Here is a 25,430-nt window from a genome sequence, read left to right as displayed (position 1 = left end):
TGCGTCCCACCCCCGCCCAGCTCAGCCTGCAGGATCCTCTACCTTGGACACAGCCACCTCCCCCAGCCTCCCCTTCCCGTAATCTTGTCTGCCCTTCACTGATTTTCTCTGCTGAGCCTCTGCCTGGGACACCCTCTGCTCCTGTGTCTTTCTTTCACTTATTCTGTTAAAAGATATATACATATTTTTGAGCATCAACTCTGTGCCAGACACTCCACAGCAGAGAACAAAACAAGAAAGTCTCCTGCCCTCAAGGAGCTTCACTTTCCTGAAGCGGGCAAGTTTATTTCAGGAAACACACACGTGCATATAGAATTACACACGGTGGTGTGTGTTATAAAGGAAAACACCAGAGTGCTTCCAGAGAAAAATGACAGGAGGGGACTAATTTAGTCATCCAAAGAGAACTGCACAATGAGGAACCAGTTAGGTGAAGACTGAGAGGAAAAGCATTCCAGGCAGAGGGAACAGAATGCGCAAAACCTGCCTGGAAAACTCCTCTACATCCTGTAAAAACATCTCTGGATTGACATATATACACTAATAGGTATAAAATGGATAACTAATAAAAAAAATGCAAAAAGAAAAACATCTCTGAAGCTTTCCTTGACAGCATCCTTACGCAAGGTGCGGCCAGCCGCTTCTCTCATTACCTGCATCGGCCTATATAGCTTTCAGTTTTGCACTTGTCTCTCCACCAGACTATAAGCTCGTTAAAGGCTGGGCCTGCGTCTTAATCCGCTTTGTCTTCATATCCTGAGTCTGAGCACAGAACGTGGCAAAGAGCAGGTGCTCAATTAATGTCTGCCAAATAGAATTAACTGCTTACCTTGCCCTCTTCCTCGACTGCCCCCCATGTTTTCCTAGTCCATCCTCCCCCACCTCCATCCACCACGTGCACTTAACGTACGCGATATATTTTTCTGATTTGTTAAATTTCTTCTCGAGGTACTTGGCTGACGTCTTGCTGGGGATCTTCACCATGGAGAGCTCTTTGTTGTAGCGGGTCAGGTTGCAGGGTGTCCTGCAGAGACAGTAATTACTGTCCTTTTCCGCCAGCAGACCTGGAGGGGAGAGGGAGGCAGGGCTTAGTCAGGTGGACCTCCTGGCCCAGAGGAGCCAGGTTCCCGCAGCAGAGGAGTGAGCTGGGAGGAGGTGCCATCCGGGTAAATGAGGGGTGGGGGGGCTGTGGAGAGAAGGAGGGCCGGGCTTTTGCTACAGGTTGATGAGGGTGTGAGCTCTCATAGAACGTGCCCACTCTTTCTCTGTTACTCTTGGTCCTGTTTTCCTTCTGCTTCCTTTACTGTTATGTCACCCTTTGTAAATCTTTGAAAAGGCACCACTTTTGGAGAATGGGCTCCAAGGGAGTCCCGGACCCCTCACCTTCCCAGGGCCTTCTTCTCTGCTCCTAGTCTCAGTTCTCATCTACAAAGGGGGCTGTTCTCCAAAGGCAAGTGTGGGAGACCATTTTCTCTCAAACTCTGGGCTCCGTGGTTCTCCCTCCAGGGCTCCCATATAGCCAATGCCCACCTGCTCTGCTCGCTGGTTTAGGACGCAGAACTGAGTCTTCGCATCCATTGGAAGTCACTCCTTCTCCTTCCCGCCAGCCCTCCTGGAGGCGTCTGGACCTGTGAGTCCAGAGCTGCTGCACTTAGATCCAGCAAGGGCAGCTGCTGAACGAACTTGAGTCCGGATGATTTAAATACTCTCTGCTTGTCTTGGTTATAAATCATTTCCCGGGGCCGGAAAAGGTGGGCACGTGGAGTGGGTCTAGCTTGGGGGTTGCAGCTTGTTTGTGTGATCTCCCTCACTTGGATGTTTTCCAGGGTGGGGGGTGTGGACCAGTAAACACCCAGCAGAAGGAGGGGGAGTAGGGGGGCGCGCCTGGCTCAGCGGAGCATGCAGAGACAGGACAGCCTTGGAATAACCGCCAGAGTGTGCGCGGGGAGATATCGCTGATCTCCTTTGGTGCCCACCCGGACGCTCACTGTCCATCCTCTCCTCATCTCTGCCCGCTCCTCTGCATTCCGCAGTGCTCTCTGTTCCCCCGAAACCCACTCCTTCCCTACCCCCACCTCTCTACCTCCTATCTTTCCCTAATCTGGTTTCCAGCCCTCATCCACTTGCATCAATTCCCTCCCCCACCCCTCTTCTCCTTCCTCCTCTCCATCTCCCTCTCCCGTCCCTGCAGGGATGCCACCCTTTCCAGCCTCTTTCCCCTCACCCTTCCCCACTCCCCTTCCCCCCATCTCTCTGCTGCACCCGGAAGTTCTCCCAGGTCTTGATCGCAGCCCCTCCCCCATCATTCCATCTGGCCCCTGGTACTGACCTAGGGCAGGCTCTGCACACTCCTTGTGTTGCTCAGGGGTACAGAAAGGGGCATCCCCTGCAAAGAAGAAAGACAGGGAGAGGTACTGAGGCAGCAACCCCTCCCCTCCTTGGGCTGGGGGAAGGGATTGCATCCAGGTACCTTGGTAACCTAGGAGGGGCAGCAGTTCACCAGTGGATGGTCAGAAGGCAGCCATTTATCAGGGCTGCCTGGGGGTAGTTGGGGAGCAGAAGACTGGGTTCTGATCTGTTCTGTGATAACAAGACCGGTCTAGCTAACTTCTCCCAGATTGCACAATCTGGCTTACATATGTGATAGGAAAGCGTTGACAGTTAAAGTGGGGAAGCAGTGGTAAGCACCTACTAAGTCCTGGGCATGCATTGTCCCCTTTAACCCACACGGGTACCTTCGGAAATAGGAAATACTGTATCTGTTTCACCCAGGAGAGAATTGAGGCTTAAGAATCCTGTTTTCCCAGGACATCAGAGCTAGCAGTGATGGAGGTGGGCTTTGAACCCAGGTCTGTCTGATTCCGAGGCTAGGGCTCTTTCCACCACACCACACTGCTGTAGGGGAGTGAGGACTGCTTTGTTAGTCTCCTCTTTGCTGTGCCCTTAATTCCACATTATAATTGAGATGCCAGTAATAGTGTCATGGGCGGGGGGTGGGTGGGGGGAGGGAAATGATTAAAATCTCTCCTGCTTGCTTTGGGCTCAGGTTCCATGGGGAAACTTCACTGGCTGGTGATCCAGTCTGAGCATCAGGCAGGTAGCATTTACCAGTGCTCAATTCTCTCTGGTCTCTGTAGAAATCCAGAAGCTTTTTTTTTTTTTTTCTTTTACCAAGTGCTAAAGTTAAAGCCCACCACGATATCTTTTCCTTACCTTCTCCCTAAACACCTTTGTTTTTCAAGAGCTGAAGAACTGATATGCTTCCTCCTTTCTAATAATAAAAATTTAACTGATATGTTTCCCTTTTTGCTCTGTCTTCTAGGAAGCTCAGAGGCAATTTTAAAGGTCGATAATTCTAAATTTAGATTGCTAGAGAAATTATTGATCATAATGCACTAATTTAGAATTGAGCTCTAAGGATGTTCATTTCAGCATTGGTTATAACAGAAAACAATTGGTAATGAACAAAATGTCTGATATCAGGATTTAGCTAAATAAACAAATGAAGTATGATATAACCATGAAATTGTAGCCATGAAATATAACAGCAAAGTTCCCAGCACATAGTAGGTCTTCAGTCAACAGTACTCTCGATTCCCTCTCCCCATGTGTTAACACAATCACCACTGACGTTTGCAATTGACAAAGCTTTCTTTTTGGCCGCACTGCGGAGCTTGCGGGATCTTAGTTCCCTGACCAGGGATCGAACCCGAACCCCCTGCAGTGGAAGCACGGAGCTCTAACCACTGGACCACCAGGGAATCCCCAACAAAGCATTTTTATATCTTAGCCTAATTTTATCCTCCTAACCACGAATGATTGTGTTTTAAAGATAATGGAGGTAAGAACAGAGAGGTTTAGTAACTTGTACCAGGTCACACAGCAGTAAAGTGGAGGAACCTGAGTTAGAAGCCAAGGCCACTGACTCCAGCCTCAGTCATCCTTCCTTCCATGCTGCAGTACCAAACTCTTCCTGCCCCAATCAGCCCCCCTCCCCGCACTCCACTTCTGCCTCTGACAAGCCAACTGCCTCTAATGATGGCTACCTGCATTGTTAGTCTGACAACAGAAATGTCAGTACACATACATTCATTTGCTGGCTGATGGACTCTTGCCTAGCTTGAAAGAATGCTAGACATTTGGATGCAAGAAGGGAAACATCTGGAGGAAAGCAATAACCATCTGGATGTTTGAACGTGTACCACACCAGGATGCAAGAATTATAAGCATCCAGATATCTGGACACTGAACTCTAAGAGGGAAGAACAGCAAACAATTAGCAAACACATTGAACATTGGGAGGAACGTTCTCCAAACACCTGACCACTTCTGGACACCAGGATGCCGCCTTGGTTGCCAGACTGGATGTTTCCATCCGCCCTCTAAGAGTTTGGGCATCAAATAACAGTCTTCACAGAACAGCATCTCTTTGCTTCCTCGTGGAGTGGGTGAAGAGTTTCCCATCAGGGTGAGAAATGCAAAGAAGGTCGCAGGTAGTCCTGGGCCCCTGCGGCTGCCCTCGCCTGGCACTGACCTGGCATGTGGACCATGCGACAGTTGCAGTTCTCCACGATGTAGCGGGTCTCACAGTCAATCCGACAGGCAGTGATGCTGTAAACAGGAAAGAAGTCGAGTCCCATCTCCGAGGACCGGCACTCGCCCCACGGCGGGGGCAGGTATGTGAGCTACAAGACAGGAAGGAGAGGGCAGCAGTCAGGCCCAGATCTTCAGCCTCGACAGGCCCAGGGGCTCATTCATTCACTTACTCAGTTAACAAACCATTATTGAGCATCTACTACATGACAACCTCAATTCCATTGACCTCCCAAGCCTTCTACGTCTGGCTCCAATACCAGTTTTCCTATCTTATTTTTTGTATAACCTTCTTATAAATGCTGATCTTCTCAAAGTCTTTTACACGGGCCACATCTTCCCACTTCCACAATTTGTCATCTCCCATCTCTCAGCAGCAGAGAAGTGAGATGAAAAATTTGGGGGCTCTGCCTCTGGGGGTCCCTCCTTTCTAGGATTTTTCTTCCCATATTTTTTTAGCTTTTCTGGCAACCCCGAACTCTAGCTTGAGACTTTTAAACTCAATGACTGCTGCTTTCTGCTTGAACTCTACCTACAATATTCCCTTAGAACTCGACGTGCCCTCAAAGGAGAGATCAGGTAAATAAATGTGTATTTCATCCAGTGTGATTTCCTTCCTTCAAGGGCTGTATACCCTCCAGTTTCTGCCTGTTTTTAGTCTCTCTCCAATGCCATCAAATAGTACTTTCGAAATATTTTGTCCAGAGTTTATAATTGTTATTTCCAGAAGGGTTAGTCTGATATAAGCTGCTCCACCATTACTGAGAACCAAAAGTCTCTCTATGTATTTTATTTAAGACTCATAATATTCCTTTGAGGGAGCTGTTCCTATTCTCATTTTATTCATGACGAAACTGAGTATCTGAAAGGCTGGTAGTCTGTCCAAGATCACACACAGAGCCAGTGGCCGAGTCAGCATATGGACCTAGGAATTTCTGACTCCAATCTTGCCCTTGTATACTACACTGTCTCTATAGGAAATTGATGAAAGGAGGGAGAAACACTCCCGAGAGGACCTTTCAGAGCTTTTCTCTTCTGTTTTTTTTTCTAACAAACAGCTCCTTTCTTCTTCCTTTCCCATGAAGGTTTGCATTACTCTCTCATCTTTCTTTGGAGTTCATGAGCTGACCAGGCTTTTGCACAGATTTCCTGCATGACTTTGGATAAGTCGCCGCTCTCCTCTGGACCTTAGTTTCCCCATCCGTGAAGAGGGAGTATCTGGGGGTAGGTTTGATAGTCTATGATTAGAATGGATTCAGTCCCCTACATTGCTCAATATTGGATCTATAAGCCCACAAACTAGATTTGGGAAGAATTCATAGTGACTTTTGGCAAGGCAGGGGGTCTAAAATGATGTAAAATCCTTTTGGGAGACTGTCATTTCTTTTTCTTCTTCTAAAACAATTTCCCACTGTGGGTGGACCAAGAATGCAGCTGGTGAAGCTCGGGGGATGCGTTACTGTTTGTTCAGGGTCAATCACTTCCCTTTTTTTATACAGAGGTCGTGATCCAGATACCATGGCTACCCTGCTGTGGCTGGTTTACCATTTGTCCCATCAGATTTTCTGAAGCCTCACACACCACAGCAGCTGGAAAATCGCAGTGTGTACGGCATCAACTCTTGCTTACCAACGAGTGTCTGAAAGCGGGTTGGAGTATTTGTTTATCCTGGGTAAGCGAAGCCTCAGGGGAACCCTGAAGCACTGTCTTCAATTATCTGAAGGGCTGTCTCAGGGAAGAAGAATTAGATTTGTTTCCCAAGGGAAAGATAGACACAAGAACAGTTGTCCTAAGGGAAGTGGGGACGATGATCACATTTATTGATGTCGCAGGCACTGTGGTAGGCACAGCACATGCATTCTCTTATTTAATCCTAAAGAAGGATAAATTCTGTCTCAATTTTCTAACCTGCTACTATGATTCAATGATAACATCCCTATCTTGAGGGTGAGGTCCCCATCATGAGGGGACCATACAACTACCTGGCTGGGATGGGAAGAGAGAGATTCAAGTACTGCATGTGCAGTTGGAGATTCTAAAATCTCTTAAAGCCCTTATATCCAATCATAGACCCTACATCTATAACTGTAATTTGAGAACTAGAGACAGTGGAGCTAGTCAGACAGAACCTTGAACCTCACTCTTTCATGGGCTAGTTGTGTGACACGAGTAAGTGACAAAGCCCCCCATCCCCCAGCCCCCTCGTTTAGCCTCCTCATCGGATTAAATAAGTGCCCAGCAGCTAGTAGGTACCCACCAAGACTTAGTTCCTATCCCTTTCCCCTAACAAACGTCTTCATGTTTTTCTACCCTTTCATTCATTCAACAAATAGTCCACCTCCACCTCTGCTCTCCTTACAGTCTGGTTTTACAGACTAGCGAAACTCCATCCTTTTTTGGCTCAAGTTATTTTGCATTGGGTTTACTATAAGAACTCCTGCCAATGCAGATGTCCAAGTCAAGAGGACACCAGGCCGCTGATCTAGGGGTCTGGAGCTGGGAGAGAGATCTGGGCTGGAGATGTAAATGTGTGTGTTTGTGTGTGGCTTTAGTGGATCTTGAAGCTGTGGGGTGGACGAGTCAGCCCAGGGAGAGAGGAGAGACACCAGGATTGAGTCTTAAAGTGTTCCTGCATTTACTTAACAACTCACCCGTCCTTAGCCTTTTTTTTTTCTCACTGTGCCGTGGAACTGGTGGGTTTGCACAATTGCTTACATTTATGAGCTGAGCAAAGAACTCAGAAGTTTTGTGATGGCATACCCCGGTGCTTGCCTGTCATCGCTCCACTGTCTTGAGGCTTCTCCCCACAGTAGTTTTCATTTTCTAGAGAGAACTTTGTGTTTGCACCCTCCCTGCCTAGGGACGCCCTATGCTGTTCCTCCTCAGCCACTGGCTTTCCCAGCCTCTCCCAGCCCATAGATCCCGAGGTGTGCCAGCAGGTGGCGCTGCAGTTAGCCTAGCTGCTCAAGGCGGGTCTCTATAGTCAGAGATGCTGGGAGGGAGACTGTCTCATAGGACCTTGCCAAGTTCCCTTGGCTTTTTCCTTGTGTCTGCAGCCCACAGAAGCCTTGGCTGGGCTGCTCCTAAGGGAGAGATGCTGTGACGATGATGAGACCGCATAGGAATATGTTCATTCTGCTCCTGGAAAGGGTAGAAAAGACCAGAGGAGAGACAAAGGAGGAGGGAGACGAGGAGAGATGCCCACTGAGCTCACCTGGTACCCACCTGGCTCTTTTGTCATGCCAGCCGCTTGGGCTTTTGATTCAGGGGCTGGACACGTTGCTCACCTGGACCAGATCCCTTTAGGCTCTGGGATTCCCCTGCAGGTTCCTTCCCAGGGCAGGGTCAGGGTCTTCGTTCTGGCCTGCTTGGCTTCCTTCTCTTCCTCACTAGCCCACCTGGCCGAGATTCTCTGTCTGGTCCTCTGTCTGCCGGGGGCACCCATGTTAGGAGCACGTGCTCTGTGGTCAGACCCAGCTGGGTTGGAATCCTGGCTCTGCCACTTGCTTAGTGGGGGACCTCCTCTTTCTGCATGAGAAGCACCCTGAGATATTAACTACTTCAGAGGGATACTGTGAGTTTTGAACATAAGGTACTTGTAACCCAGCTGTGGCCCTTGGCTGACGTCTTCCAGTCTCTGTTCTGTGTCATATGGATAGGATGTGAAACTCAGCCCCTTGTTCATTTCCACAGAAAGCCCACTCACCCAGGGCATTAGAATATAAGGAAGATGTCAGAGTCGGAGGAGGGTCTACATCAGAGCAAAGCTCCTTCACCTTGCCTAAGCCCAGCCCCTCTCCATCTTTCTCCTTTCCTTCCTTCTCTCCCTCCTCCTTTCTCTCTCCTTATGTGCTTTGCCACCCTTTGCAGGAGCAGAATCCACTTACTCTTAAGTAGTTGCATCATCCTCTGTCATCTTGGTAACATGGCAACAACCTTTCCCGTGGAGTTTCAAGGAAAGGCACTTCCATCCCTGGGAGGAATTCTAAAGCCAAATGTTATCATGTTTTTTTTTGGTTTTTTTTTTTCCTGCCTCATTCTGTAACAAGACGAAACATCTCCAAGAGTGCCTGGTGAATAATAGATGCTGAATGAACCAGAGACGTCGTTGGCCTCTTTTCTCCCCACTAGGGTGCTGTCTCACCGTGTACAGTGACCGGGCAACAGAGCTGGTCGTGCTTTGCATCCGTAACACAGATATTCACTCTGATGACCGGAAACACAGAAGCACGCCCCGATGACCCGTGGTGCACACTTGTTTTCTGTTACTCCTGGAGTCTTCCCTCTGGGATATCTGTGTGTGATTGACCCGGAAGCTAGCATGCAGCTGATTTGACCACTTCTTCGTGATTGTGCCCGAAATGAAGCAGAGTGGGTAGCATTGTGAGAGGAGCATTGCTGGGGCTTCCAGGGAGAAGTGCTGAGTGCGAACACCCAGTGAGGTTCCAGTGACTTACGTGGTTCCTTGGGCAGGAAGTGTAACCTCTGAGCCTTGCTTAGCTGCTCCATAAAGCAAGGGGTGTGGACCAGAGAGCTGCTAAATGCCTCCAGAATCTTCAGAGTTTTGAGTCTATGTGTCTCACTTAATACAAACCGGGATAAAGGGTGGGCAGAGGGGTGGGCTGCTCTCCGATGATCGATGGGGTCTGAATATTTGGCTCACAACGTGTTTTCTTCCCTCCGGGTGTTTGGTGAAACTGATCAAGATGAGGCCAGAGTGGCCCTGGATCAGAGTCAGTGGGAAGCTTTCACTCTGGGAAAAACTGCCTTGAGAGTGAAGGAAAAAAATCCCCTTTGTGAGTTGTTTTCCAGAGAACAGAGTCAGCAGGGGTGTTCAGCTCGCTCAGTGAGGCGCCCATGGATGAAGAAGTGCTCAACCAGAGGGAGCTGGCCTCGGGGTGCAGGGAACAGGAGTCGGGGTGCAGTCTGGGCTGTTACCAAAGGCTCAGTGGGGCTTTTGTAAGCCCAGCCAGCCCAGTGGTCCAGCCTAATTGAACAAGCACTTCATTAACTCCTACGATGTGCCAGGCACCGGGCTGGGCACTGGGGCTAGAGAGGTGAGTAAAATGGGGGTACCTGCTGTCCAGGGGCTCCTGTTTGCCACAGACCCCTCCTGCCACCACCTTAAGGTGTGTCCCCAGATTCCCAGGGCGTTTTCTCTTCTTCTGCCCCAGCCTGCACAGCTGGGGGCAAGTGGGAAGAACATGGTGCCACCACAGACAGGCTGTGTGGCCTTGGCTAAGTTACGTAACTACTCTGGGTCTCAGCTTCCTTATCTGCAAAACAGAGCTAATTATCTGTAACTCCCAGGGCCTCCCTGAGGGTTAAATGAGACAATAGGTGGGAAGAGCCTCCGCAGCGTTTCCATGTGTTTGTTGAGTCCTAGGATTGGGAAGTGCTTGTGAAAGTCCTTCATTAAAGGTATCAGTCGGTGGCCGGTTCCACATGCCTTTCCTAATTGGCATCCCCCTCTTCAGCTACACTCATATCTCTTCCTGTTCACTGGATCTCAGGCCTCTAGTACAGGGGCTGGCATATAGTGGGTGCTTGATACTTATTGAATGAATGAATGAATGAATGAGTGAATGAATGAATGAATTGCACCACCCTGCTTTCTCTCAGCCCCAGTACAGAGGATGAGGGCAGGGGGCTGCCCTCTCCCAGTCCAGCAGGAGCAGAGGGTCCTCCATGTTGGTCTCCACTGGCTCTGCACTGAGGTGGGCTCAGCACCAAATCACATCTGAGTCCTGGATTAGCTGATGGCAGGTTTTCCTGTGTGATCTTGAGCATGTCACTCAGCCTCTCTGTGCTTCTCTGTTCCATCTGTAAGGGGCAGGGCCCTAAAGGTACGGTGCTCCGAGAGGCCCCAGGTTCTAGGATTGGTGGCCTCGTGAGGTCTCCCTGCTCTTGGCCATGCCCTGTGATCCCCCCCCTCATTTTCCCACCTTCTACTACAAGTACAAACTTCCCCCTGGCCCACCCAGATGGAGGGCAAATCAGAGCCTGCTTGCTTTCTGAGCCAGAATTTTTGGTTTGATGTTTTTATTGCAGCCTGCGGAGTGATTTAAGTGTGTTCACAAATGATTATATTGTGCTCCTTTTAAACAATACTAAAATCAAATAAAATACTAAAATCAAATCCACCAATCAGTCGGTAACACAGGCAGAAATGGGGTCTCATGGGAAGCATGCCCTTGCAGGCAGCACAGAAGCAGTGAGGCGCCCGCCCCCCTCCTGCCCCATCCCCGTGGTTTTCCTGAGTGTTCAGTCCCCAAGGTCAAAGCAGGAGAGACGGCACCAGGAAGAAGCAAAAGTCATCGCAAAGAGACTGAGCAATGATAACCCCTCCCGGCTGGAGACCCTGTGGGAGGTGCTTGTAAGGACAGCATCTCTTTCAACCCACACAATGACCCTGCGTGAGTAAGAACTACTTGCCCTAAAGACTCACTGTAGACTAATTGATGGTATAGACACCGCTGATATTTGCTGTGCCCTTACTCAGCACCTTACTTGGACTGACGCCTCAAATCCTTACCATAGCCTTGTGGGGTTGGTACTTTTATGATCTCCATTGTATATCCTGGGAGACTGAAGCGTTAAAGAGACTGTGGTCATAGACAGTAGGAGGCACAGCTGGAACTAGAAGCCAGCAATCTACACGTTTATCAATGTGCCGTGCCTTGCCTTGCCTTTTACCGCAGTGGGTAGGGTCCACAGGAAGCAGAGGCAATTCCTGGGTGGGTGGATGGAGGCTGCAGCAGAGATGCGGGGATGGGAACATGGGTTCTTCAGAACCCAACATGGGAAATGTTGCACGGAGTCATTGAACACTTTAGCCCTCACAACAACTTTGCCAGTTAAATATTATCATCCCCATTTTACAGACGAGCAAACTTCAGCAACTTGCCCAACACCACACAGCTAAGAAGTGGCAGAGGCAGGAGCCAAAACCAGGTCCGTCTGACTGCAAGGCTCCTGACTGGGGGTCAGGGGACAGCCTCATATTGGCTGTGCTGTTACCCTGCTGTCCTCTCTGGGGGACATAGCTTTTTCATCTGCAGCACCTGGGTTCAAAATAGATAACCTCCAGGTGTAGTAGAGTATAGGGGGTGGTCTATAAGGGAAACCAGATGACTGCACCCCTCCCCGTGTCCTGCACAAATGGCAGCCATCACCAATGGATCACAGATGTGGTGTTAGAACTTATCTAAACACTGCCGTTTGACTGAAATCAGAACCGAGAGGAGATGTTGTATTTAGGGAAGCTTCATCTGCAGGAACCATCACACTACACATTGTTAACTATTCACATAGACTAGATAAGACTTATTATGTACTATATAAAATACAGAACGTGACTTCCCTGCAAGAACGGGAACCACAACCTGCCCTCTTGCGTAGGAGCGTCCCCCAAACGGCATTTGGACCATTTGGACCACAGGAGGATTCACCCAGTCAGAATTCAGCAACACCCTGGTCCGGCCCTGGGGTCACACACAGAACTGCTGGTTGTGCTGGCTCGAAACTAAGTAGTAGTAGCTGATGCAGCACTTCAGCAAGCAACAAAAATCAGCTTAAAAAGTAAATTACCCATGGTTTGTGACTAATAATGAAATAATGAGGTTATATCCATTGTAAAGATGTCTGCGAGTGGGAGAGAACGGGACAAGAGCAAAAAGTGAATTGTTTATTCAAAAAAGCAAGAGGATCTTTTTCAAAGACTATAACTTGCCTCATTCTAACGTGACTTTCACCTTGGGCTTTGCTGGCTCTAGATATGCCTCTGGAGCTCTACAAGAATCCTTCCAGCTTTGGCGTCATGGGGCAGACAGCCCCTGCACTTTTATTTTCATAAAAATATTATTTTTTTCATTATTATTTTCATCCATCCATCCATCCACCCACCCTCCATTCATCCCTCCATCCATCCATTTATACATCCATTCATTGATCCAGCCACCCACGTTCCATTCATCCATCCATCCATTCACCCTCCCTCCATCCATTCATCCATCTATCCATCCGTTCATCCACCCTCCATTCATCCATCCATCCATCCATCCATCCACCCACCCTCCATCCATCCACCCCCGCCATCCATCCATCCATCCATCCACCCACCCTCCCACACATCCACTTTCCAAGTGTACAATAAATGTTTGTTTAGCACCTGATCTGTTCTAGGAACACTCCTAGGATTTGAGGCTACAAAGATGAATACGGCCTGGTTCCTACGACCTGGGGGCCTACAGTCTAGAAAGAACAGACACGCATGTAACAAAGCAAGTGCTATAATGGGGTAACAATGTACGGGAGTTGTGGAGGCACTAAGGAGGGCACGGCCAGACCAACTTGGAGTGGGGATGGATCAGAAAATCCTTTATGGAGGCGGTGGTCACCTTTGAGCTCAGTCTAGAAAGACTGTGTTGTTCATTAGACAGATCTGGAGTGGCAAGAGTGCCCTGGGTCCAGGGAACTGCCCAGGCAAAGGCCCAGAGATAAAGAGAGGCCTGGCCTGGAAGGGGAGCCTCAGGTAGGGCAACAAGGGGGCACGTGGGTGAGTGTCAGGCTGGTGTGCCTTGCTCCGTGCCCTGGAACAGCCCCGGGTGACTGAAAAATTCTCCATCATTGTTACGGTGACTCTTGCACCTTCAGTGAACATACATCCCTGGTAGGTACCAGCCCCTGCAAAATTCATGCCCTGCCTCCACTCCCCAGTGCAAGGGCTGCCTTGGCAGAAGAGCGTTTTTTAAGTGTGTCTGTGCATGCTGACACACCATTATCGTCGCATCTTCGTCGGGACACAATTTCTTGGGCAAGTGCTGTCGGTGCCGGCAGTGTGTTCTCAGCAAATTGCCTTAGTGTGTGATTTGTTGGTTGAAGCTGGGGGAGGGCAAGTGTCGCAGGGACGCAGGCGCAGAGGTGGCCTCACCCAGAGGAGGGAGCTCAGAGGCATATGAGCCAGGCCATGTACTCCCAGGCTGACCTGAACTAGGTACTTCCCCACTCAGAGCCTAGGGTTTCCTTCACTCCTTCCAACCCTGGGCCAGCTGTTGACATAAGTACCCTTTGTCTTTTCCTGTCCTGGGCCCCCCTGCAGGTTCTGCCCTGGACTTCACTGCTGCTGGGGGGTCCTCATGACATAGTACTAGGGGTCCTGACTCCCCCAGCCCTTTTCTGTGACCCATACTCTCAGCTCTGTAAGCTGGAAAGGGGCCATTTGGGATCCAGACTGCATCTCTGCCCTGTATTTTCTTCCCTTCCTCTTCCTCCTCCTCCTCCTCCTCCTTCTCCTCTTTCCCCTTTTTTTCTTTTTTTATTAACCCTGGGTGCATTTTCATCTTTCTAAGAAGATCCCTCAGTCCAGCTTCCACCTATGAGAATCATCAATGGAAGAGTCCAGAGGAGGCCAGCAAGACTGGCCGCGGCTAGGCTGGAGCATCTCAGAGCTGCCGCGTACATCTGGGTGCAGGGCGCACACTGCACAGCCGCAGGAGAGTCACACGGACGAAGGTGTGCGTGTCGCCTACAGACAGAGCGCCGGGTAGCCCCCATCGGCCTGTCTCCCTCTCCTGCAGCCCTGCCTGGGGCTTCGCTCCGCTCCTCCGCCAGCTATCAATCCCCATCATCCCATTGTTTCCCCTTCAAATACCTCACCTTTACATCGCAATGAAAACATTCCTGTTTGAATGGGCTAGGCGGGTGTGTGTGTGTGTGTGTGTGGGGTGTGTGTGTGTGTGTGTGTGTGTGTGTGTGTGTGTGTGTGTGCTGGGGAAGTATGTTTGTGGGGGCACAGACTGGCCTTTGTTCACAATCTCTATTGGGATGGGGATGGGGGCCTTTTACGACCTGGCTTTTTTCCATTGTATATTTGAAAGAGAAGCTGGGTGCAGGTTGAGTGGAGAGCACCTCAATGCATTTGCTACAGTTTTGGCTTTTAGCTCCATTCGGAATCCACTTTCCACATATCTGGGTGGGCGTGGAGTTGGTGGGGGGGGTCTCGGGGTGGCTCTGCCCCAGCTGGGAGTGTGAGTGAGTGGGTGCTGGGTGTGTGTGTGGACTGAACACAAGCTCTGTCCTCTGCAGCCTCCTGGGGCCACCTGCCCATCCCCCTCTCCTCACCCCGCCTTGGCCCTCCACCCTAGAGCAGATCTGAGCTACCTAGGAGGGTTTGCAGCTGACCCAGCACCACGCTGCCAAATCCTAGCCCTGACTAGGGAAGGACGGGATGCTCGTTGAGTGCCCACACTGACCACGTGTGTGGCTTCAGTTAATCCTCGAGGCGGGGCTGAGGGGCACTTTCACACCTTTACGCCCCACGCTCCATTCGAGGCCTCTGAAAGCCCGGCAAGGGTGTCAGAATGAGCCGCAGCCGCTTTTCCCTCTGGGACTCCACCGCTGCGGCCCTGGATGACCGCGTTCGGGGACTGGATGAATTTCCTCCTGTGACCCTGCCTGATGAAGGCTCCGTGGCAGGGAGGCTCTGTGTGCACAGAGCAGTGGCCGTAAAATTCATCTTTTATTACCCCCTTCCTGGAGCTTTCCGGTGTGGGGGTGGTAAATGTCTACAGGCATAAAACGTGTGGATCCTGGAAGGATGAGATCTGGAATCGAAAGTCTGCGCTCCTGAGTCACTGAACTCTCAGACTGGGGCCGAGTTCTCAGGGCTGATCTTTCTGGCTCAGCTCTGCACCAGCAGGACCCGCACTAAATTGAATCTTATGCAATTTTCCAAAGAGGGCTACCTGCTTTGTATTTAGGCTGTTTATAACACCACACTGTGTTCCATCATCCCCCAAATAATTAACATTTGTGGAGGGTTCATTATAATTGTGGAATCTCATCTATCACTACCTGTCAGTCCCTCAAACTGTGACTTCCTGGCCACCATCTCTAGAAATGCCACCATCGTCAGCATGCTGGGCCACATTTTTTACACAGTCAGAGTACTTTACAACCTTAAAAAAACCCTTTCTTTTCCACTGAATGATTCCAATTTTGTATGGCTGAGTTGGTGGTCCCAGTTATAATTACAGTCTATGGGGTACCTCCACAAAACACTTTGAAGGGGAACTGGGGACACGTTCCCCTTTCATAGACATCATCTTAAACGCTTGGTCCATTTGGAAGGACTACAATGGAGAGATCAATACACCACCAGCCTCGGGAGTTCAAAGTCATTTGTACGTGTTATGGGCTGGCTCCTGGCTGGGCCCTGAGAAAGACATTCACCTTCCCAGTGGTGGGGGGGGCCCTGACAGAGTCAGTCTCCACACGGGACACCACGTGGGCTGCTGGAAAAGATGGCTCGGGGATTACAGAGGCTGGAAGGGGCAGGTGACGTACCACGTGATGTCGCGGAAAGAGAGTGGCCTTTGGAACGGGGCACTGGATTCTAATTCTCAGTTATTTCTTCATCTCCAAAAAGGGGTACCGGTACCACCCCACAAGTTTGCCTGGAGACTGAAGGAGATGGTCTAGGAGAGTGTTGGCACTGGAGCAGAGCAGGGACTTAGTCAATACTCAGGGCATCACTTCATGGTGAAAAGACTGGGCTCTGGACTCAGGGAGACACAGCTTTGGGTTCTAGCTCTGTCAGTTATTGGCTGAGTTTCCCCAACTGTAGGCTGGGAGTAACAGTACATATCTCATTGTGAGAATGTCTATATTTCGTTGGTTATGAAACACATATTTTCCCACATCCTAACACCTCTGTAAGGTCTTACCATCAGTGGTAGTGTTTTTCTTTCTTACTGGCACATAAAATAACACTGACCCTTATTACAGCTGTCCTTGTCTTAGATTTGATGAAATATTCTAAATGAGGTCATGCCTGAAAGGGTTCAGCATAGTGTCTTGCACAGAGCTGGAGCTCAATAAATGGCAGCTGTTGTTATGACTTCCTATGCAACCCTGGGCAAGTTTTAAAATATCTTTGAGCCTCAGTTTCCTCATCTGCACGATGGGAATAATTATCTCTACTTCCCAGGGTTTGAGGGAGTATTAAATGAGTTAGCATGGAGACGGAGGCACCCATCACAGCATTTGGTGTATAAAAGGAGCTCCAGATGTATCCTTCCCCAGGACTGTACCCAGGGGAAACCTCCCCTTTGTGGAATTTTGGCACAGGTTGGGTGGGGAAGGGCCACGTGCCTGAGCGCTGCAGCCCTGCTGGACAACGTCACCTGCTCACTGCTGCCCCTAGTGGTACCAAGGCTCAGGGCAGGGCTGCTTGAACCAGATGGGAAGGTTACAGAAGAAAACGGTGGCAGGCAACCCTGCTGGGCATGAAGACCTTGACTGAAGACGTGAAGCCCCACCTGGGACAGCGACTAAGATGTCAATAACCCACTAAGACCCCTGTGGGCGTCATCCTTCTACTGAATGTGGCTGCTGGGAAAATTGCCCAGATCACAGATCTAAACTAGAGCCACTCCTGGGTCCCCACCCGCCTCCCAGCAGAATGCACCTCTGTGCTGCTTGTCTCAAGCAGTAAGAGAGGCTAGCCTTTGGCTGGCAACAGGGAATGGCAGCATTCCTTCTCCTGTGTTCCTGAAGGACCACAGTTTGGATTGGGGTGGATCAGACCTAGTGACAAATCCTGACTCTGGATGACCATGGGTGCATGACACCCCCTCTACAGTATCCTTATCTGCAAAGTTCATGTGTGTGTCGGTGTCCATAACTAGAGTCATAGAGTTGGTGCCCCAAACTGTTGTGCTGCCCACCCCACTTCTCTTCTCCCCAACTCAGGTGCTCTGGAAAAAGCATCGGCAGAAACCATAAGCAATATTGACTTCACTATAAAATGCTCTGATGTCTTCCCTGCTGCTCTGATAAAGTGGTCTTTGAAGTGAACCTTCCCTTGCAAGTCTGGAACATCACAGATGAACAGGTGTAACCTGTCAGACCACGAAGAAGCCCTGGGCTCTCGCCTTTCAAAGAGGAACAAATATCCCCCGTTCAAGCTCTTTGTCGGGCTCCTTGGGGTTGTTCCATGGCCTCAGCCCTCCTGCTTGGTGCTGTGGACCCTGGCGTATGCCGTCATGGTAGAGGGTGGGAGCGTAGGGGCAGGGAGGAAGCTGGACAGACACCCTTTGGCCCAGGCACTTCGCATAGATGAAGTTTGAGGTCGGTACTACTGTTATCCCTCTTATACAGATGAGGAATCTGAGGCGGAGATGTGCAGAAGCTTGCCCAAGATCTCACTGCTGGTAAGTGATGGAGTCCGGATTCAGATTTGGACAGTTTGACGCCGAAGCCTGGCATCACTGTCCTGTGGTCCCCACTCTTAAGGAAGCCCTCGCTGTCTAATGCCAGGTGACGACCACTGCCACTGGAGAGAAGCCATTCGTTATCAGAGACCCACTGAGAAATTCCTGCATGTCTTGGGATGCTCCACGGAAGGTCTGCTCTTTCCCTCTCAACGTGGCACAGCCATATCATCGCCATTGTAAACAGGAGAAGACGGAGCTTCACAGAAGCAAAACGATTTGCCTGCGATCATCTAGCAATTCGGAGAAAGTGTTTGGACAAGAACCCAAGGCTTCTGACTCCCAGTCCTGCCCCACAGCGACTGAGACAGCTGCTTCCCACTCCCTCACCCTGCCCAGCCCTCTCTCCGGGTTACCGCCCGGCCACCAGGGAGAGGCAGGGGACCCCATACACCAAGTCGACCACTGCACTGTCTACAGCCCTGTGGATTCAAGTTTTGTCTTTTCCCAGGAGCTTTTTAAAAAATATGAGTAAAGGGGCTTATCTCTGGGGTCTTCCAGAGAAGCCCACAGGCAGGCACCTTACTTGGGGATAGTGTTGGGAGTAGAAAGAACTATGGGTTTGCAGTCAGACATTCTAAGCCTGAAACTCAACTTCACCACATGCTAGCTTAGTGACCTTGGGCAAACTATTGATTCTCTTTTGAGTATCAGTTACGTCTTGTGAAATAGGAATATTAATCTCTGTCCTGGAGAGTTTTTATGACATAATATATGAACCGAATCCAGCGCATTGTTTATATGACACATAGCAGGTGCTCAAGATAGCCAAGATCTTGGCCTTTGTCATTGGCAAAAAGAGTCCAGAAAATTCTGTTTGCCTTAAGAACATCCGGTCTATAGAATTCACCCAGCCTTGAGTCAGGGCAGGGCTTATTTTAATGATTCAAGGACATTTGATTTTCACAAAGGGCTTAGCCAGGGTCCTTTAAATGGCAGCAACATGTGCACGTTGCCATGCCTGTTTACAATTCATTAGCCACTTGATGGTGACTTTAGTGGAGAGAGAGAAAGTGCACAGCCCGTGTTATGGAAAGCCAGTGCTAGGAACAATTACCTGCTAGAAATCAAATAGAACTGGAGAAAAAAAATAGGTCTGCAGCAGTAACCCAAAGAAAAGATTTCATTTATAAATATCCGTCTCACCCTCTTTCCCAGGAACCCATCCTTCAGTTGTTTAAAGCAAGACATAAATGCAGAGTCAGGCACCCCCCAAACGTTTCCCCCTAACCTTTAAAAGCCCAGTGACAGGTGATTGGAACAAGCCCTCACAATGTAAGAGGCCACGGTTGTAACTGTTAATTCTTCTGGCTGTAATTTATCTCGCTATCCCTTTTGGTAGCTAAACAGCTCCGATCACGGGCTGCCCAATCGGCTTATAAGTCTTCTTGATGAATCACTCTCATTCTCCCCGTCCTTTCTCTGGGCTGCGGTAATTCTTGACAACTGCCTTAGAGCCTCTGTCTCCTGCGGGTGCGGAAGGGAAGAGCCATCTATTAGGAGGAACACATGGAGAACAGAAAGCTCTTGGCATTGGGAAGTTGGCAGGTGAAAAGCTGAGCCCTCATTTCAAGACAGAGAGGCCAGGGCACAGAATGCAGGACACAATCTATCTCAGTGACCTCCAGGGTATGAGGCAGCCCTGTCTGTTTGGGGTCTTTGGATCAGGGATGGCTGGGCAAATCCTGTCCACTGAGCTCCAGTAGGTGTCCAGAGCATCTTCATTAAGAAAATGCCATGTGCTAGCTAAACTGTGAAGCCGCTGCACAGGTAAACTAGGGCAGCGTGGTGGAGACCAGTGTTGGGGTTCTCATCTTCCTCTCGGGTTGGTGGCTTTTCCCAGCCACCTGTGCCTCCAGGTGGTGTGTATGACTAGTTCTCCTAGGCTGAGGTGGTTAAGAGTAGATGTGCTCTCTCCTTCCCCAGCTGATGGCGGAAGAGAGATGAGTCTCAAAGCCTAAAGGAGGACAGAGATGGGAGAAAGCTGGATCCCTGCATGACTGCATGGAGCAGAGCTCCACTGCCAATTGCACTGGACCACAACATGAGGGAGAAATATACTGTCGTTGTGTCAAACGACTCAGATTTAAGGGTTGATTATTATAGCAGTTAACCTCTCCTGTCTACTACGGCACTACTTTACGGCACTACTCTACTATTTAACAGAACACAATTGCTCAAACTGAAGGTTCATTATGAGTTAGCCCAATGGTTTCTACTAACCGGACAGTGTATTGTAACTCACCTCTGCTAGCTGTTGTGTGGACACTCAGCTCACAACTTGAAGAACACTGGATACCAGATTCTTAATTTTTAGACCCAATAAATTGACCCCTCCTCCTTCTCCCTTCTCCTCCACTGGATGGGTGAGCAATTCTGATTCAATCTCCCCAAGTCCCTGCAAGTGTCCCCTCTCTGGACAAGTTGAGACTGTCCTCAGCTCCCTCCTGGACCATCGCAATAGTCTCCTAACTGCCCCCCCTGCTTCTCATGCACCCCCTCCAATCTGACCCCCATCTGGTCTTCCTAAAATGCAGACTCAGTCATGTCGCCACCTTCCCCGATAAAATCCAAGCTCCTTTTCTTCAGAAGACCTTCCATGATCTGCCTTCCTGTTTCTCCTCTCATCTTCCCCCAAACGATCAGGCTCCCATAGCCTCTCTACCTTTGCTCTTCTCTCTCCCTGCCTGGATGGCTCTTCCTGCTTCTCAGCCTGCAACCAGCTACCTGGCTTTCAAGGCTCGGTTTGTGTCCCTCGGCCAAGAAGCCTCCTCCACCCATCCCTTCTTGCCTTTGGACCCTGGTGTCCAGGTTTGTGTTTTATGCTGGCACCACATTCTTTTTTTGTTTTGAAAGTGCTTAGAATTTAATAATTGAATAAAACATGATACACAATTGAATCACAAGATTGTTAAGGAAACTACATATTTAATGAATATAGGTAAGTGTGTGTTCATTTTTAAAGCTAGTATAACACAATGTTAAAATAAAAATATTTTACTTGGACTTCCCTGGTGGCGCAGTGGTTGGGAATCCACCTGCCAATGCAGGGGACACGGGTTCAAGCCCTGGTCCGGGAGGATCCCACATGCCGCGGAGCAACTAAGCCCGTGAGCCACAACTACTGAGCCTGTGCTCTGGAGCCCGCGAGCCACAACTACTGAGCCCGCGTGCTGCAACTACTGAAGCCCGCATGCTGCAATTACTGAAGCCCGCGCGCCTAGAGGCTGTGCTCCACAACAAGAGAAGCCACTGCAATGAGAAGCCCGCACACCACAACGAAGAGTAGCCCCCGCTTGCCGCAACTAGCGAAAGCCCGCACACAGCAACAAAGATCCAACGCAGCCAAACATAAATAAATAAAATAAATAAATTAAAAAAAAAAATTTTACTTTAGTTTTTGCTGAGGACCCAGAAAACAGATTCCATAATGAAGCATGAGACCATCATGCAGAAGTTGCAAAAGGAGGTTGTGCAAAACCATTTGTTTCCAACCCTCTCATTCACATCAAGAGGAGAAGTAGAGGATTAGAAGAGTTAGCTGGAGTCTTTGGGGTGCTGGTGTATGTGGAGTACATCCGCTCCCCTCCCCAAGGAAGGAGAATGAATGGGATTCTCCCTCGTCAACTAAAGAGAGTAGACGATGAGGAAACTATCAAGGGGCTTAATATTTGTCACCTGCAGTTGCTGTACATGGTGGGCAGATATTAGAATGAGTTTGAGAAATCTGAGGATGAGTAATTCCCTGACAAGTTTACCTGCTGAGGGAAGTAGGGGTGCTTTTACATGGGTATCTGCCTGCAACCTCAAGATTGTCCTGACCAGATATGGCCTCAAGGGGGAGATAGCCTGGTGGGCTTGCAGTCATCTTGCCCGGGATTGCCATCCAGAGGGACAAGGAGACCCCAACAGTGAGAGAAAGTTTATGTGGCAGTGGAACGCTGAGAACCAGGGAGAAAAAGAAAGCAAGAGGGAGAGGCGAGGCTATTACCTGGGCAAGGGAATTTCAGGTAAAAACTCCCATTAGGCAGAGAGGTCATGCAGAGCGGTCTCCAAAGAACCCAAGAAAGTATTCCATGAGGGAAAGTTTTAAATATCTCCCTGATAAAGAGCACATTCCGTCTCTGAAGAGTATCAGTCAGATAAAAGAGCATCTCATTTCCTTTCTTCCTCCTCTCTCCCATTCCCCTGTAGGGATCAAACACTGTGACTGGCAAGGCTAAGAAGAAGGGGTAGAGATATCAGTCAGGGAAAGAGGGGAAAGCACCCTTCTCTCCCACTGCAGTTGCCTACCCTACAGCTGGCACCAGCTGGGAAAGGGGGAGTATCTAGTATTTTGAATGCAGCACAGTCATCGGCTGACATGCCCGCTTCCTACTAGCCCTCAAGCTTTTTGGGCCAAAGGTGGGAGACCAATTTCTCTTCCCCCCGGGCGGGCACAAAGCTGGAGCCCAACTGACTTGACTCTCGCTCGAGGCAGCCAAGCCAGTTACCAAGGCAATCTTCCCTCCCTGGGCCTCAGTTTCTCCGTAAGTAAAATTGGGAGGTTGCTTGGCAAGGACAAGTCCTTCATGGTCTCTCTGGGCTTTCTCAGCTCAGCATTCCAGGATTCTACCGTCCTACCACTAACACAGCACAGTCATGCAAGGGAAGTCAATACTCAGAGTTTTTCCTGAGCTGTGTCTGTGCAAGCCACAATTCTGCAGAAGACTGTCCTTGTGGGTGCCTGTGGCTTTCAGCTTTGCCTGATGCCGGAGAGAATTTATCATTACAGAAAAGCTTATGGTGCAGGTTTAGCAAGTGTGGCGTCTCAGGCATTCCAGAGCTTCATTTATCAAGTAGACACGGCTTCGTTATTTAGACTTCAGTCACTTAGCTCATAAACTACCCCTCAGATATCAAAACTGGGGTAAGATGTCCCCTTGTATTGATCCCGATGAGGAATGGGCGTGACCAATGATGACTTGGCATGGGAAAAAGGCCATTTGCAGGCTTGCAACTTGTCCTGACTTCAGGGAGAGCTTGGGGTAGGAGGAAGGGATTCTCAGCACACTTCATGCCACGCCATGGACAGGCTCAGGGAGCTCCGCCATCACGGGCCACGTGGCCTGGGGCAAGCTCTCTCCCCTCCACCCAGCCCATGTTAGCCCCTGGGTCAGGGCTCTCCCAGCTGCATTTCCCAGGGGAGTGGTGTCCTGGGGTGGGGTCGGGATGGTCCATTCCTCTCCCAGCCCTCGAGGAATACAGGAGAGTCAGCTGAGTCCAGAGGAGTTACATTCCTAGGTTTAACAAGCTGAAAACAGAATTCAGTGGATACTTAGGAAGCTGGCAGCCTCTCCCTGCCAAGTGCCTGGCTGTGGGCACGTGGGATTTAGCCCCTGATGCCCGCACATGGAGGCACTCCCTGGGCATTCCCCACTCAGTCCCAGCCACCCTACTTACCCTGACTCCAGGGCAGCTCCTCACCTATTAATTAGGTCAGTCACCACGTGTTTCTCTCCTGCCCCAGGACTATTCATCGCCCAAGAGTCACTCTGGTTTCCCAAGGTCCTCTAGGGTCAGCCAGCCATCTGAGAACTTCCTGTGCCCCTGTCTGCTTCGAATCCCTGTATTATGGCTGAGTTTGCTAATTCGTGTCTCAAGTCCTGCCCTCCTCCAGGAAGCTCTCCTGGCTCGTCCTTCCACTCTCCCTTTTCTTGACTCCAGTAGCACTTCCCATTGGATCATTGGGTGCTCAGTGCACGCAGCCTTGTGCCACCATTTATCTTTCTATGATATGACATCTTTCTATCTGTCCCAAAGGCCTCAGGGTCTTTGGGAACAGAGCCTGCCTGCTGGTTCTTTTGACCCAACTTCACCTAGTTCAGGACATCCTGAAGGCTCTCATTAAGTATCATCTGTTGCATAACAACATAACAGAAGTCCTCAGGTTAAAGTCCAAATCCTTAACCTGGCCTGACAGGCCCTGCTTGATCCAGCCCCACCTGCCTCCTACTTCCTGATCCAGGCTTTGTGTGCTACAACATAAATCGCTCGTGAGCTGCTTCTTGCCTCTGTGCCTTTTATTAGGCTGCTCGTGATGCCTGGAATGCTTTTCTTTCCACATTTCATCCAGATAATGCTTACTGATCCCTGAATACCACTTCAGACAGCAACTCTTCTAGGCGGCCATCCCTTACCCCCTAAGTTTGAGTGAGACCCCTCCCCCTGGACTCCCATAGCACCCTGTGCTTCTCCTCTCCTACACCTACCACAAGGCGTTATAAACAGTGGCTCACACGTTGGTTGGCCTCCTCCACCAGACTGTGTGCTCCCCATGGGTGGGGCCAGGTGTAAGCACTTGTGGGTCCCCAAGGTGTGCAGATGCTCGATAAATATTTGTCAGATTAATGGATGGATGGATGGATAGTGGTGGACCCTGGGGAGAGTTGCAGGGCTGGAAATAAGAAGGACACAGGACAATGGAAAATACAGATATAAAGTTGAGATCCAGGGGCAGAGATGAGCAGCTAGGACGAGGCTGGGTGTCAGAAACCTAATGGGGTGATGGGTTCTCTGGGTGAGGGGCAGGATGGTGCTAAAAGTGAGGCTCAGGAAGGAGAGGGGGTGCTGGGCGGTGCTGGTGCTGGTACCCAGCCCCAGATCTGCCATTGAAGTGCTGCCCGTATCCACCTGCCCCACCTCTGGCTCTTAAAGGAAGAGTATGTGCCTGTAGCCATCCTCCCAGGGTTTCCCTCCCTATTTCAGACTTCAAAACAAGCCGCTCTTCACACTGTATGCAAGCGCGAAATGCAACGGAGCTCCACAGAGGTTCTTATTTATAGTAAGGCTCTGGATGAGTGTTCCCAGCAAACAGATTTAGGTGCCTGTGTGTTTCTGATGGAGGAGTGTGAACTACTATAGTGCTCTTCAAACTTTCATGTGCTTGGAACCACGAGGGAATCTTGGTAAAAATGCAGGTTCTGATACAACAGAACGTGGGGTGGGGTGGGGCCCGAGACACTGCACTTCTGACCAGCTGGTGTTTCTGATGCGTTGATACCATTGACGCTGTTCCTGGTCCGTGGATAACACTGAAGGGCAAAGAACTAGTAGAAGCTGGTGCCTCTCCACAGGGCTTGATGCATATACTGCTTGGTAGTAAAGATGATCTGGACAGAAGGTCAAAGAGTCATGGAATTTTTAGAATGTTTGAATTGGGAGGAACCAGAGATATGACCATATTTCACCAATGCTAAGATGCTATCCTTTGTAAGACGCACCATTACTTGGAACACCTCTAAGAAAAAAAGGATCCTGCCAATTAGTGGTAAGAGGCCATTGATTGTAAGGTCCATCTCTATTTCAGAGATGTTAAATGCGTGGCTTAGAATTGATGGAATAGGATATTTGATTTAACTCCCACCTTCTCCATTTTACAGAGGAAAATATGAGGTGCAGAGAGAAGGGACTTGTCTGAGGCTGCTCGGCTGCCAAGAGGCTTAAGTGCTGCACTTTCATTTCCGTGAGGCCTGAGAAGGTGCTTGGAAAGCATCATCAGGCCCAGGGCGAAGGACAGAGGTG

At 49.8% G+C, this 25,430-nt stretch overlaps 1 protein-coding gene across 2 annotated transcripts in view; it reads right to left on the bottom strand.

Moving 5' to 3' along the window:
* Positions 1 to 25,430, bottom strand: part of ASIC2 (acid sensing ion channel subunit 2) — a gene marked incomplete at its 5' end in the record, with an annotated part of 1,029,497 nt that overhangs the window by 9,688 nt on the left and 994,379 nt on the right. For both annotated transcript variants that reach the window (XM_082443709.1, XM_082443708.1), the window contains 3 exons: positions 911 to 1,064; positions 2,330 to 2,386; positions 4,535 to 4,685. In XM_082443709.1, coding sequence (XP_082299835.1) covers positions 911 to 1,064; positions 2,330 to 2,386; positions 4,535 to 4,685 — 362 coding nt within the window. The remainder of the gene's footprint in view (positions 1 to 910; positions 1,065 to 2,329; positions 2,387 to 4,534; positions 4,686 to 25,430) is intronic.

Source organism: Balaenoptera physalus (genome assembly GCF_965194825.1).
Source record: "Balaenoptera physalus genome assembly, chromosome: 20".
NCBI lineage: Eukaryota > Metazoa > Chordata > Mammalia > Artiodactyla > Balaenopteridae > Balaenoptera > Balaenoptera physalus.
This window is presented reverse-complemented; position numbering and strand designations above follow the sequence as displayed.